Genomic DNA, 12,401 nt, shown 5'->3' with positions numbered 1-12,401 from the left:
CTTGAGTAAAGGTACTCTAGTACCTTTAACAACATGAACAACATGTTTAATAACTCTAGTTAGGGTGCCCACACACCAAAATACCTAGAGTGGAATCCGCCAATGCGTTTCAATGAGAATGGAGCGTTTTTTTTTGCCAGTAGAGGATTTCTGCAAAAAACACTCCATTCTCATTGAAATGCATTGGCGGATTCCACTCTAGGTATTTTGGTGTGAGGGCACCCTTACTAGTGACAGAGAAGGATGAAATTAGTGAAGTACTCTAGTTACTAGTGACAGAGGAGGAGGATAGGCACAGTAGTACTTGAGTAAAAGTACTCTATTACTAGTGACAGAGAGGAGGAGGAGGATAGGTACAGTACTCGAGTAAAAGTACTCTATTACCAGTGTCAGAGGAGGAGGAGGAAATGTACAGTGTGAGTGTACCGTCCGGAAGTGGTACTGCCCTGAACGATACTGGGAGCGCGAGACGGAGGACGGGAGGCTGATCGTCCAACGGTGTAAAAGCAGGCTAAAAACCTCAACATAAACGTGAGTTAACGTTCCATTATGGCTCTCCATGACACCAGCTTTCCTCCTGGGGAGGCGCGGGGCTCGCTTTTCCCTTCAACTAACGCTCGTAACGGCTCGAAAAAACAGCAAGGCAAGCTAGCTAAAGGGCTATGCTAAGCTAACGGCTAAATGCTAGGCGGCTAACGGCTAGGCTAAAGTAAGCTAGCCGCTCACGGGGCTAATTTATAGTTGGTCGCTCGCGCGAGCGGACCGACCGACCCTGCCTTCCTGCTCATTTTCCTTACAATTATAATTATGAATTATATATATTTTTTAAATTGTTATATTCTATTTTTTAATCTTTTTTTTTTCACAATTATATTTTCTTTTAACATATTTATTGGCGTAGCGGGGAGTGAGTGCGGGCTCGCGCTATGACAACATATATATATATAATGGTAAAAAACCCAACTAGGGTTTTCAACCTAGAAATAAAACTGTTTTTTCGAGGTTTTTCCACTACTTCCTCGTAACGTCGACGCTTGCCTTTCCCCCCCAAGTAGTTTCGACTTGGAAGGAATTATTACGTAATTGTTCTGTGGGGTTTGGTTGTAGTGTAATGTCGCCTGGTTTGTCGCGCGACAGACAAGACACTTGTCAAAAGAGTCGCGCGATCAAGGAAGGAAAGGAAGGGGTCGACGGTCATGATGTGAAAATAGCAGATCTACAAGCTCACAACGCGTCGCGGACGCGACGTGTTGTGAGCTTGTAGATCGGCTATTTTCGAGAGCCCAGAAACGCTCTGCTCTCGCTGCTGTTGAATCGGATTCCGTGACACCCTTTTTTTTGTTCCTCCTCAACCAAAGCCTTTCGTTTCCCTAAAATGTTATTTTTATTTATTTACAGCTGGTGTGAAACGGAATAAAACGGCTAAAACTTGCTACACATGCGATGTGTTCATACATATTAATAATACACGATTATTATCGATATCGATGTTGTTGATCTGGTTCTGTAAAAAAAAGCAAAATGACATCCATAGCGTCGATTTCCTCCTACTAACAGGCCTCTGCTCTGCGTGTGTGTGTGTGTGTGTGTGTGTGTCTCTGACGTTATAATAGAAAGGCCGTCCCCCCCCCTCCTTCCCATTTATATATTGGGTGTGGGGGTCATTCATGTGTAGATCTACGAGATCGGGGGGGTGTAGCAGATCTGAGATCTACAAGATCACATCCGCGGGTCCGCATCAGAGTTCCGACGGTCCGGTATTCCGACACTAAAACTATAACCCTAACTCTACCCCCAACCCTAAACCTAACCTCAGTAAACCTTACCTCAGTAACTAACCTGCCGACGCTAAGTAACTAACCTGCCTTACGCTAAGTAACTAACCTGCCTTACGCTAAGTAACTAACCTGCCGACGCTAAGTAACTAACCTGCCGACCATGTCGGAACAGCGGATAGTCGGGATAGTGAGCGCTTCCCCACATCCGCGACGCTTTGTGATCTTGTAGATCTAGCTTCCCCCCTACCACCCTACTACGATGGGGAGTACAAAAAAAATCAACGTTGTGGCCTAGTTAGCCTGCTATAGCTAGCTTAGCTTCATGCTAAACCCCCCTCGTTTATATTCTTATCCCATGCCATGATACGACGGGTCGGGTGGTGTCGCTTGCCGATTAACTAGACCTGATCTGAAATGTTTAATGTGTTGTTTGATCGGTTGTGTTGTTCGGCTAGCGACGCCCGTGGGCAGATTGTAGTGTAATAAGTGTATAATAAATGCAGCTTTATTATACGCCCCAGTACGGGCGGGCTGTGCTGTACTGTAATGTATGACAACCAAACCAACCCCCATTTTAACTCATGTCAGATTCTACCATCATCACATCGCCTCGTCCTCCTCATGTTGGATCACTGTGATCGGTGAACACTTGACTCATTTTAGACCATTTCGAACATTTTCCAGCAATAAATACCAGTGCAGTAATAGTAGAGTTAAAACTAGTAGGATGGATAGATGTCGGGGGTTGGGTGGAGGAAGCATATTTAACCGAGCTAACCGTTAGCAAGGAAGAAGAAGAAGAAGCCACCAGGGGTTGGTCATTGGTTGTAAATGAGAGCAGGGCCTTAAACCCTGACCCAGGAAGGCTAATGTTAGCAAATGTCGATGGTTATCATCGCCAGCCACGGAGTAGAGGCGAGGCCTCACCCTTAGTGTTTAATTTTAGCACATGATGATTACACTTGCAAGTCGCAACTTAGCGCTTCGCTAATTGCGTCGGTTTCAGTCGAAACTAAGGCGAGGCGTTGGCCCGAAAAACAATCTGACGATGACACATTATTAGCTAGGTTTCTACAAGCTAGCTGCCTCATATTGGCTTTGAACTGAAGTTATGTCATTGGCCCAGTTGCTTTGCTGCTGGAATCCTACATGGGGCCCAGCCAACGATCCAACACGTTTATCCATGCCATGGCACCTATTGGCTATTGCCCCAAAATATTTTTTGAGTATAAAACATAATGTGTGTGTATAGTTGATAACTAGGGGACAGTGGCAGTTAATAGTTATCAGTACTAAGATGCCTAAGTCACAAGCCTTAACATATCTTAATCATGTGAACCCCATTATCCTCCTCATTCTGGGGGCAACATTAGCCTCAAAGCAGATCTACAAGCTCATAACTGACACGTTACGAGCTTGTAGATCGACTATTTTTGGCAGGGAGATTTGGTGTAAAAATGGGAAAAAGCAGTGCACATTGTGCCAATTTCAGTAGGGGTTTAACCCAATTAGGCTGAGAATTATTTAATGCTTTAACTATTGAAAAATAGCAGATATACAAGCTCACAGTGTGGCACAGAGTGCTATGCTGTGAGCTTGTAGATCTGCTATTTTTGAAAAATCATGTTTTTTTTTTCTTTTCTTTTGCAAGTCTTTGAATAAATGTCCTTAAAAGCAAACGTTTGTAACTCAAATATCTGCTTCTGGGTGGTCCCTGGAACAACATATTTTGAGATGGGGGGTCCGTGGCCAAATACATGGGGTTCATTGGGGGTTATCTTGACATGAAAAAGTTTCACTGGTTCAGAAGGATAGAAGATTTATAGAATCGGGTCAATAATATTCAAAGCCTTGCACAAATGTTCGTGATTTTTCAAAAATGGCAGATCTGCAAGCTTGCCGCGTTGTGAGCTTGTATATCTGCTGTTTTTCAATAGTTTAAGCATAAAATAATGGTTAAAGTGGTCAGAATCTAAAGTGACACAGATTTGCGTTCAGGAATAAAATAAATGGCTTTTTAAGTGACTCCTCGTATTACACGCTTCTCTCTCTGAAACGGCATTTTATTTCTCTCCTTTATTTCCCCTAGTCTAGAAAATGGATAAGAACGACCTGGTACAGAAGGCCAAGCTCGCCGAGCAGGCGGAGCGCTACGACGACATGGCCGCCGCCATGAAGTCGGTGACGGAGCAGGGAGGCGAGCTGTCCAACGAGGAGCGCAACCTGCTGTCCGTGGCCTACAAGAACGTGGTGGGAGCGCGCCGCTCGTCCTGGCGCGTCATCTCCAGCATCGAGCAGAAGACCGAGAGCAACGAGAAGAAGCAGCAGATGGCGCGCGAGTACCGGGAGAAGATCGAGACCGAGCTGCAGGACATCTGCAACGACGTACTGGTGAGTAGAGAGAGAGAGGTGGCAGCGGTTAATTGGGACTAATCGATTTACAGATCAAGCTCAGAAAATTTGAATATTGTGTAAAAAAAGAAAAAGCGTTGCAGATGCCATAGCACCCCAAATCATAACTGACTGAGCAAACCTATCCCACTGGACTTCAAGCAACTCTGACGTCAGAAGGTTGACATTTCTCTATTATAAATGCTTGTCTTGAGTGGTCTTGTGTAATATTTTGAAATATGGACTTGTGATTTTCATGAGCTGCTGCTGTATGCTGTAAAGAAAATCAATTTGGAACAATTCACTGAATGTGCAATGTATTTAGAATATATGAAAGTTTAAATAAATAAATGAATGTTTCAAGAATATTAACTTTGACAAAATGTTCTGAGATTGATCTGTAGTTGATCTTATGATAATAATAAAAAATGTGATTTAATAAAATCTATTATGGATCAGTTCTATTGCGGACTTGTTATTTTAGTCTAAAATATATTTATAATAGCCAATTTCTATTTTCACTAATTTTGCACGATACCATTGTGTGCCGAACTCAGAACTATAAAACAAAGGGGCTAATTGAGTCTTTGATATATAAAGCATTTTAAAAAGTGCCTCCCTTTAGCATGCTTGTCCTAAGGACCAGGGCTTTCATCGTGGCTCCAGGTTCTCCAAAAGCATGCCAGATAAACAGGGTGGTCTTTGGCTACCGTGACTCAGTGTCTCTGGTGGTCACTCAACTATCCTACATTATATATATTATATATAAAAAAAAACATAAATGTTCAATATTGATAGAATAATCACTAAGAAAATAATTGACAGTTGCAGCCTTACCGTTAAACACTGCTTGTTTGTCATATAGTAATCGACCATGTGCTGTGTTGTAAAACGCATGCGTTGTGAGACATTGTTTGTTTTGACATAAAGATTTCAACTGTGGAACCTGTGTGTGTGTGTGTTTCAGGGGCTTCTTGACAAGCATCTCATTGCCAACGCGACTGCTGCTGAAAGCAAGGTGTTCTACCTGAAAATGAAAGGCGACTATTATAGATACCTCTCTGAGGTAGCCAATGGAGACTCCAAGAAGAGTAAGTCAACTGGGCATGGTTGCATCATTTTGTGCGATTTCAAACACTTTTGTTTCTCTTATAGAAAACAACGATTATAATAATTAAAATTGATCTATCAAGTCCTTTTTGGAGAGCGGACACTTATGAAAGTAGAGAGCACATTCTAGTTGTGTGACAGATTTAAATGTTTCGGTTTTTATTTCATTTGGATCCCCACTGTAAACCAGGGTTCACAGATTCAAACTTTTAAGACTGCAATGATCACGCCTCCCCAATCCAATGAATACGGAACATAAAAGACAACAATCGAGTACATGACAAAACAAGAATCCAATCAAGCATCCTTAAATGTATGGCAAGACAATTCATTTGAAAAGAAACGCGTTATAACCAGACATTTGAATTCAGTAAAAATGAAGAAATGGAAATGTGCAAAGTTAATCAGACCAGTAATCACTTGATTATTACCTAAAACACTGTCCAGTGCCATGTCTCGATATAAGTAGCCTTTGTGTGTGTTAACCCATTCAACCCGGGAAAGCCTCCGTGTCAGTTTAGATTATAGTGTTGGCTATTCCAAAATGGCAGATGTATACTGTAAGTTCACAACGCGTCACTTAGTGCTGCGTTGCAAGCTCGTGCATCCCCTTTTTTTACGTTTTATTTTTATTTTTTTTATCTTGAAAGTATCTAAACAATATGAGATTAAGAAGGCATTTTTGTGGAATCTTTTGCCTGGCTTCGCTAGGTAGTTTTATACCCGACGATTCCATATTTAGCAAAAAGTCTCACCGTTGTGTGCGGAATGTGTGTTGAATGTAGAGTGGCAGTTAAGGGCATTGTGAAAGCTCCCTGTCCATTTGTATTCCTGCAGCCACGGTGGACAACTCTCAGCAGGCGTACCAGGACGCTTTTGACATCAGCAAAAAAGAGATGCAGCCAACGCACCCCATCAGGCTTGGCCTCGCTCTCAACTTCTCAGTCTTCTATTATGAAATCCTCAACAACCCGGAGAGGGCCTGTACCCTGGCAAAGACGGTAGGACTCCTGCTTCTAGACCTATTGGTTTCTTACTCTTCTCCCCCCCCCCCCCCTTCTTTCTATCAATTATTCACCCCATGAAGCCTTGATTCATTGAGTTTTCCCCCCCCTTTTCTTCACATTCCTGAGTGAAGAATCCAAGAATGAAGCGAATACTTGAAATCGAGAAAATATGGGTCCAAGCTTAATGGTTTATAACCTCCCAACATTTGGATTAGCTGAGAGTTATGTTGGAGTTTATGAATGATTTTAGCAGTTAAGCTTGGGCCCATATTTACTTCAAGGAAACAATATTGTCTTAATATTTCGAAATTCCACCTTCATTCATAAAGGTGTCAAAAACAAAATTCTCCATGAATTCAAGGTTGTATGGGGCGAGTGATTGATAGAAAAAGTCATTTTGGTGAAACATTAAGTAGCTATTACTCAACAAATCATTTTTCTATTTGGCTTGATTCATTTTATTTTGCGCTAAACAGATTTGCGCGCCAGTTCAGCCTTTGTAATGCGTGTTGCAGAGAATCCGTTCCGTCGTACAGATTAGTTGCACATCACGTCATGGTTCACATTAATATTGCTTTTCAACGAACGAGCACACTGGAAATGTTGCCCACATGAGCGTGAACTGAAAACAGACTTTTACTTTTTTTCTCATCTCCCAGGCATTTGATGAAGCCATTGCTGAACTCGACACTTTGAACGAAGATTCCTACAAAGACAGCACCCTGATAATGCAACTACTAAGGGACAACCTGACTGTGAGTTCTAAGGCCTGCGCCTTTTTTCTTTCTTTCTTTAATGCTTCATACTGACTGCAGATGTGCTGCTTCTCATTAAGACGAGGAGCAGCCACATCATTAAGATAAACAGTGAAAACGTATCTAAGGAAACTGATGGCATCTTTCTCTCTTTGTAGCTGTGGACATCAGAAAACCAGGGAGATGAAGCAGAGGCTGGCGAAGGGGAAAACTAATGGAATTGCACTGTTAATCCACCTACACTCTTATCTTAAACACAGACAGCTTATATACATCCCCCTCCACTCCATCAGCCCCTCCCCCTTCTGTATGACAAGCAGCCTGAATTGCTCCTGACCAACTAGCTTACCCCTCTCGGTTTGTCTGGGAGGCGACAGGGTAATTTTCAGTTAGCAGGTTCAGTCACACTTTGTGGAAACGTGTTGAGTAGCGAGTCCATGTTGCTGTTTTTTTGTTGGCGCTGTGTGTGTGGGTGTGTGCTAGATTGTGTGTTTTGAGAGAGCGAGTTGTGGATGAATGTTGAACGATTGTGTGTGTGTATGAGATTTGGAGGGGAGGGGTTGTGAAATCTAATCGTCCTTCCTTAATTCCTTTGTCCCGACTAGTTGGTTGTGCATTTTTCATCCTCTTTTTTTGTTTTCTTTTTTGTTACGATCATTTTTCTTTTTTTTTGTGAATCGTCATGGTATTTACAGGTTTTATCGTGTTGGTAATTAAACTGGCAGTTAATTTTCACCAAACACTGTGATGCTAAGTGTTCCATTTGCTTCCCAAAACCAAATTGCGTTTCTTTTTAGAATTCAGAACACAGTACAATCCTGTATTTAACAAACTGCAATTCTGCTGTGGGCTCATACAGAAAGGAGGCAGGCTGTATTGTGACACTGGCATCTTGGTGTTAATACTCTTTAATAACGTTCACATAAAAAAATTCACCCATCTTAAAAGTTTTGATTAAGGGACCCCCTTAGAATCTCATGGTAGATTTCCTCCATAAGACATTCCACTATATTAGGCTTTTAAAACGCAGTGCTAATTTAATTTTCTTTATTTTTTGTCAACTAAGTGTGGAGTTGTCTGTAGTTTTATTCACTCGTTCAGGTGCTGCTTGAGCTCAGTACAATGATAAAATGGTATGTGCTTAAATGTGGTTCCATGTATTTTGCAAGATTGACTATCATCTATATGTTAAAACCTCTAAAATAACCTTTTATTGATGTTAATTGAAAGAAGAAGAAAAAAAAACTGTCTTATCACACTGTATCAATCCTGCTTGCAAAATATTCCTCTTAAAGCGGTTGTTTTCTCCAAAGTTTTTGTGCCTGGCTTTCTCTTGCAGCCTCTTTTGTTTTTATTAGGTGGCATCTATTTTTTGTTTAGTTGTTTCTTTTCTAATGAACTTTTAAGTATGAGTTAGGCAAGACACGATTCCGTTGCTAACATAGAGGCTTTAAGTCAACCATGATGTGTCACTCCTCGTGTTCGGCCCAATTTATACATCATGGCACAGTTTTTTGACGCCAGCTGAAAATGGCAGACGTGTGAGCTCGTGCGAGTGAGCACGTACTGTAGGTCGGCCAATTTTTCAGCGTGTCGCCTTCCGTGCGACGAAGCACGAATCGAGCTTTTAGCGTGAGAAATGGGCTGTTGAAATCAAATTCATATTGGAGATGCGAATTAGAGAACCCACCCCCCACACCCCCATGCCATCCACCTTTTGAAGAAGCTCAGTGTCACAATACTTGTATCACCACTACATTCCACATACTGTAGTTAAGACACCATTCCACATATAGCTGACAGTCTGTTTACTCTTGACAATGTTCCAATGAATTGAGGTAATCTTAAGTTAAAAAAAAAAGAAGAAAAAAAAAAGTAAAGAAAAAAATTCTTGTCAATTTATCTCTATGCTTGATGAAAAATGCAGTTAGTGAATGTGGAACAAAGCCTGTCTGTATATCAGGTATCTCAACTTGCTTTGTTTTTACTGACAAGTCTTCTGGCTAAAAATTTGCTTCTGTAACAGTCTATTACCCAGTGCACACACGTGTTGTGAAAAATGTAGAATAGCTCTAAAAAGCAATGATGAAATATGGAGATAAAAACAATGGTTGGTGTAATTCTAGATTTGTGTATGTATCTTAAAACCATTCTAGTTTCACTATACATGTAAGAAATAGGAACGTGTCAAAGACCATTCAGTGAAATAAAGTTTCGTTTAAGATAACAGGCAAAATATGTCTTCATCTTTATTGCAATAGGTTAGATGTTTTATTTCTAAAGGTGCCTGAAGAGGATAAATATTAATCTACAAATGTTAAGGTCAAAGCAGAATTTAAATAGTCAGTTTTTGGTTTGTTGAAATGCGTAAATGTTGGTAACTATTGGTATGTTTGTAAGAAAAAGAAAATGTCAGGTTAAATTTGTAGATCATAACCTTTGACAGGGATAATAAAATAAGCCTGCAAGAAAAATAGCTTTCATAGACAAAACAATTCTAATCGCGACCACCAGATGGCGACCTTGTTTGACATGAAGATGGAAGACCGTTTTGGACAGGAGGACAGAACAAAATAGCCGATCTACAAGCTCACAATGCGTCGCATCTGCGTCGCATTGTGAGCTTGTAGATCAGCTATTTTGGACAACCACCACCACCATGCTTTTGGATTCGGACAACAACACGGTCACAGCAGGTGTTTTTGATGGCAGTAATTAAGTCAATTGAACACCAGCCGTTACCGTTACCCTGGCGTACTAACATCACAACAGTGTGGAAACCACAAAACCAAGTAAGTGTCATCAGAAATGTTCTACCACTGGCGTTTTTTGTTCGTATTTATGTTCTCGGGTCAACGAATACTCATGAGAGCACTCTGCACAGCGATTTTTTTTTAAATAAAAAAAAAGAATACATTTCTTCTTTTGCTATCAAGACAAGTGGGACTTTATTTAGACTAGAGCCGAACTTAGTATCCGAGAGCTTATGGCTTTCTCACGGCTTTCTCAAAGCTGGAAGTTTAGGTGGTCTGAGGATGGGTTTTTCAAAACAGTGGTTTTTAAACTTTTTTATGTCGAGGACCCCGAATTGGCACTTATTAGCTCACGGACCGGACCCCCATTTAGAAAGATGCCAGGGATTCTCATAAGAAGATTTTTACAGCTCGAGCAGTGATTTTCAACCATGTTGATTTCAGGGACCTCCAGTTTGACATGTAGGGCTAGGGACCCTCATTTAATCGCCCCCAATTTATATTGCAAAATCAATGTTACTTAACTCAACTCGAGAGTGTACTCTCTCCGAGTTAAAGAGCCTATCATTTAGGCCTAACTGGGGAACCCCTAGAACTCTCTCCCTCAACCAATGTTTATAAAGAAACAAACTTAACTTAAGGCCCATGCCTACTTCATTACAGATACTAATTAAACGTAGACTATAGGCCTATTATGCAAAGCTACTGCGTATGTTGGACACATGGCTTGCCTTGACATCCTGATTTTACCTGTAGGCTTTATTCTTGCCCCCATGTTTTAAATGTGTTGTTTCTGTAGTGATGTCAGGATTTCTTTCTATTGCAAATCAAATGCTTATGGTAGTAACACTGAGATGCACACAAATGTAAAGTTCATTATAAATAAAATCCATTATTATCATGAATGAGGGCAAGTGACCAAAGATATCCACTTAACTCAAAGTTAAAAGCCATAAACATGCACCTGCAAATCACTAACATAATGAATATAGGCCTACTAAACATGGGACATTATACTAACACAATTATTCCACAGTATAGGCCTAGGCACATTCAGGTTTAGCTTGTGGCATTTCTTTGCCAGGTATGTTGAATCAGAAGTAAAAATTGGCTCCAGTTCTGAACTTGACCAAAGCTTCATGTGCTAATGTCACAGTGGTAGTTTAGTGGCTATGTTTGAACACATTTTGGGTTCTGTTGATGAGTCATTTGACTGCAATCTTTGGAAGTAAGTCAGGTCAACTTTTCCCACTGCTATGATAATTCTTAAACTCTATACCTCATTGATTGGGGTTCCCCCAGTCAGGTGTCTATATACTCGATCGCCTCCTTTCCCCCCTCTACACCAAATCTCATGTGGCTTTTAAGATCTGCTATTTGTGCCTATACTATTCATATTCATGTGGTTAACCTGACCAAAGCATTGAACCCCAGCATCCATATTTTGGGGTTAACATGAGCAGAAATGAGCTGTGAGTAAGTAGAACGGCTATTTTTGCCGAGGAGGTTTGGTGTAAATGGAAAGAATTAGTCCAACTTACAGTTGCAACTGAGGTCTGTTTATTTTTTCCTACGAAGAGACCATTCAGTAGAGGGTTTCAGTAACTGGTCATGGTGAAAACACATGGATTTCTGGAAGTTCAGAGCAGAGGTCATCACCATGCTGGCTTGTGGTGGACATTTTGGACAAAATTATATTTTTGCCATGGATGAGCAGATAATTTTATTACCAGAAACACAAACACATAAAGACAGATCTATAAACTTACATGACCTTTGCAGGTCTGTAATTCAGAGTGCACAAATGGAACCAAATGGTCCCTAGACTCCCTACAGGTCCATTTGTTTCAGTTATGCGGGTCCTTGAAAATACAAAAAGTTAGAGAACCACTGCCCTAGTGATTGTGGACTCTAATGCAGTGTTTCTCAACCTTTTTTCTGCATGGGCACACTTTTCATGTCCCAAGAATCCATGGGCACACCCAACATAATACGGGGGTGTAAATATCGTCATCGTCACTGTCGGAAGAAACCTTGCATCTCCAAGTTTCAAATGTGTACGTTTCATCGCAAAGTAAAGCCCTGCTTCATCATACAAGGCTGTCGCACAACAGTAGTGAAAACAGCAGATCTACAAGCACACAACGCCACGCACCGCGAGGCGTTGTGTGCTTGTAGATCGGCTGTTTTCACTAGTTTAAATCATTTTTAAAATGATAAATACAATACTTTTTTTGGGGCTTTCAAGCAGTTTCAAGGGGCACCCTTCTCTGGGTAGTCTCGCGTGGCCAGACTGTTGCCTCCGCGATTTGGTCAAATGCTCCCGGCATACAGTCTGGCAAACCGGGGAAGAAATGATGAGTGCGAGATGAAGCGGAAGTGAAACCCCCTCATCACTTCCGTTTCAGTCTCACATCGCACACATTTATCATTATATAAATAAAAATCATATAAGCATGTTTAGCTTGCTGCTTAGCAGAAATGACATTTTAAAATATATTTTCTTGAACGGTAATGCCCGTTTCCATTACTCGCTGTTAGGGAGCTGCTGTTCCAGACTCTATATAGCATTCAGAGATTGTGGAATAGTTGTCTGGCTACGCGAGA

General features: G+C 41.1%; 1 protein-coding gene across 1 annotated transcript; it reads left to right on the top strand.

Moving 5' to 3' along the window:
* The first annotated feature begins 431 nt into the window (after nt 1-431).
* LOC308292035 (14-3-3 protein beta/alpha-2) lies at nt 432-8,353 on the top strand. Its single transcript, XM_080734244.1, has 6 exons — nt 432-531; nt 3,868-4,169; nt 5,137-5,260; nt 6,117-6,280; nt 6,946-7,041; nt 7,200-8,353. The coding sequence occupies exons 2-6, from the start codon at nt 3,876-3,878 to the stop codon at nt 7,254-7,256; spliced, it is 735 nt and encodes a 244-aa protein (XP_080590370.1). The 5' UTR covers nt 432-531; nt 3,868-3,875; the 3' UTR covers nt 7,257-8,353.
* The last annotated feature ends 4,048 nt before the right edge of the window (nt 8,354-12,401 follow it).

Source organism: Nannobrachium achirus, assembly GCF_963921795.1.
Source record: "Nannobrachium achirus genome assembly, chromosome: 9".
Classification (NCBI taxonomy): Eukaryota; Metazoa; Chordata; class Actinopteri; order Myctophiformes; family Myctophidae; genus Nannobrachium; species Nannobrachium achirus.
The sequence above is the reverse complement of the archived record's forward strand: the minus strand, read 5'-3'. Positions and strand labels throughout refer to the sequence as shown.

Excerpts from the sequence above, each read along its gene's own strand:
- LOC308292035 (XM_080734244.1), top strand. The coding sequence starts at position 3,876 with ATGGATAAGAACGACCTGGTACAGAAGGCCAAGCTCGCCGAGCAGGCG. Across the intron at positions 5,261-6,116 it reads CAATGGAGACTCCAAGAAGA|CCACGGTGGACAACTCTCAG; the intron begins GTAAGTCAACTG and ends GTATTCCTGCAG. Across the intron at positions 6,281-6,945 it reads CCTGTACCCTGGCAAAGACG|GCATTTGATGAAGCCATTGC; the intron begins GTAGGACTCCTG and ends CTCATCTCCCAG.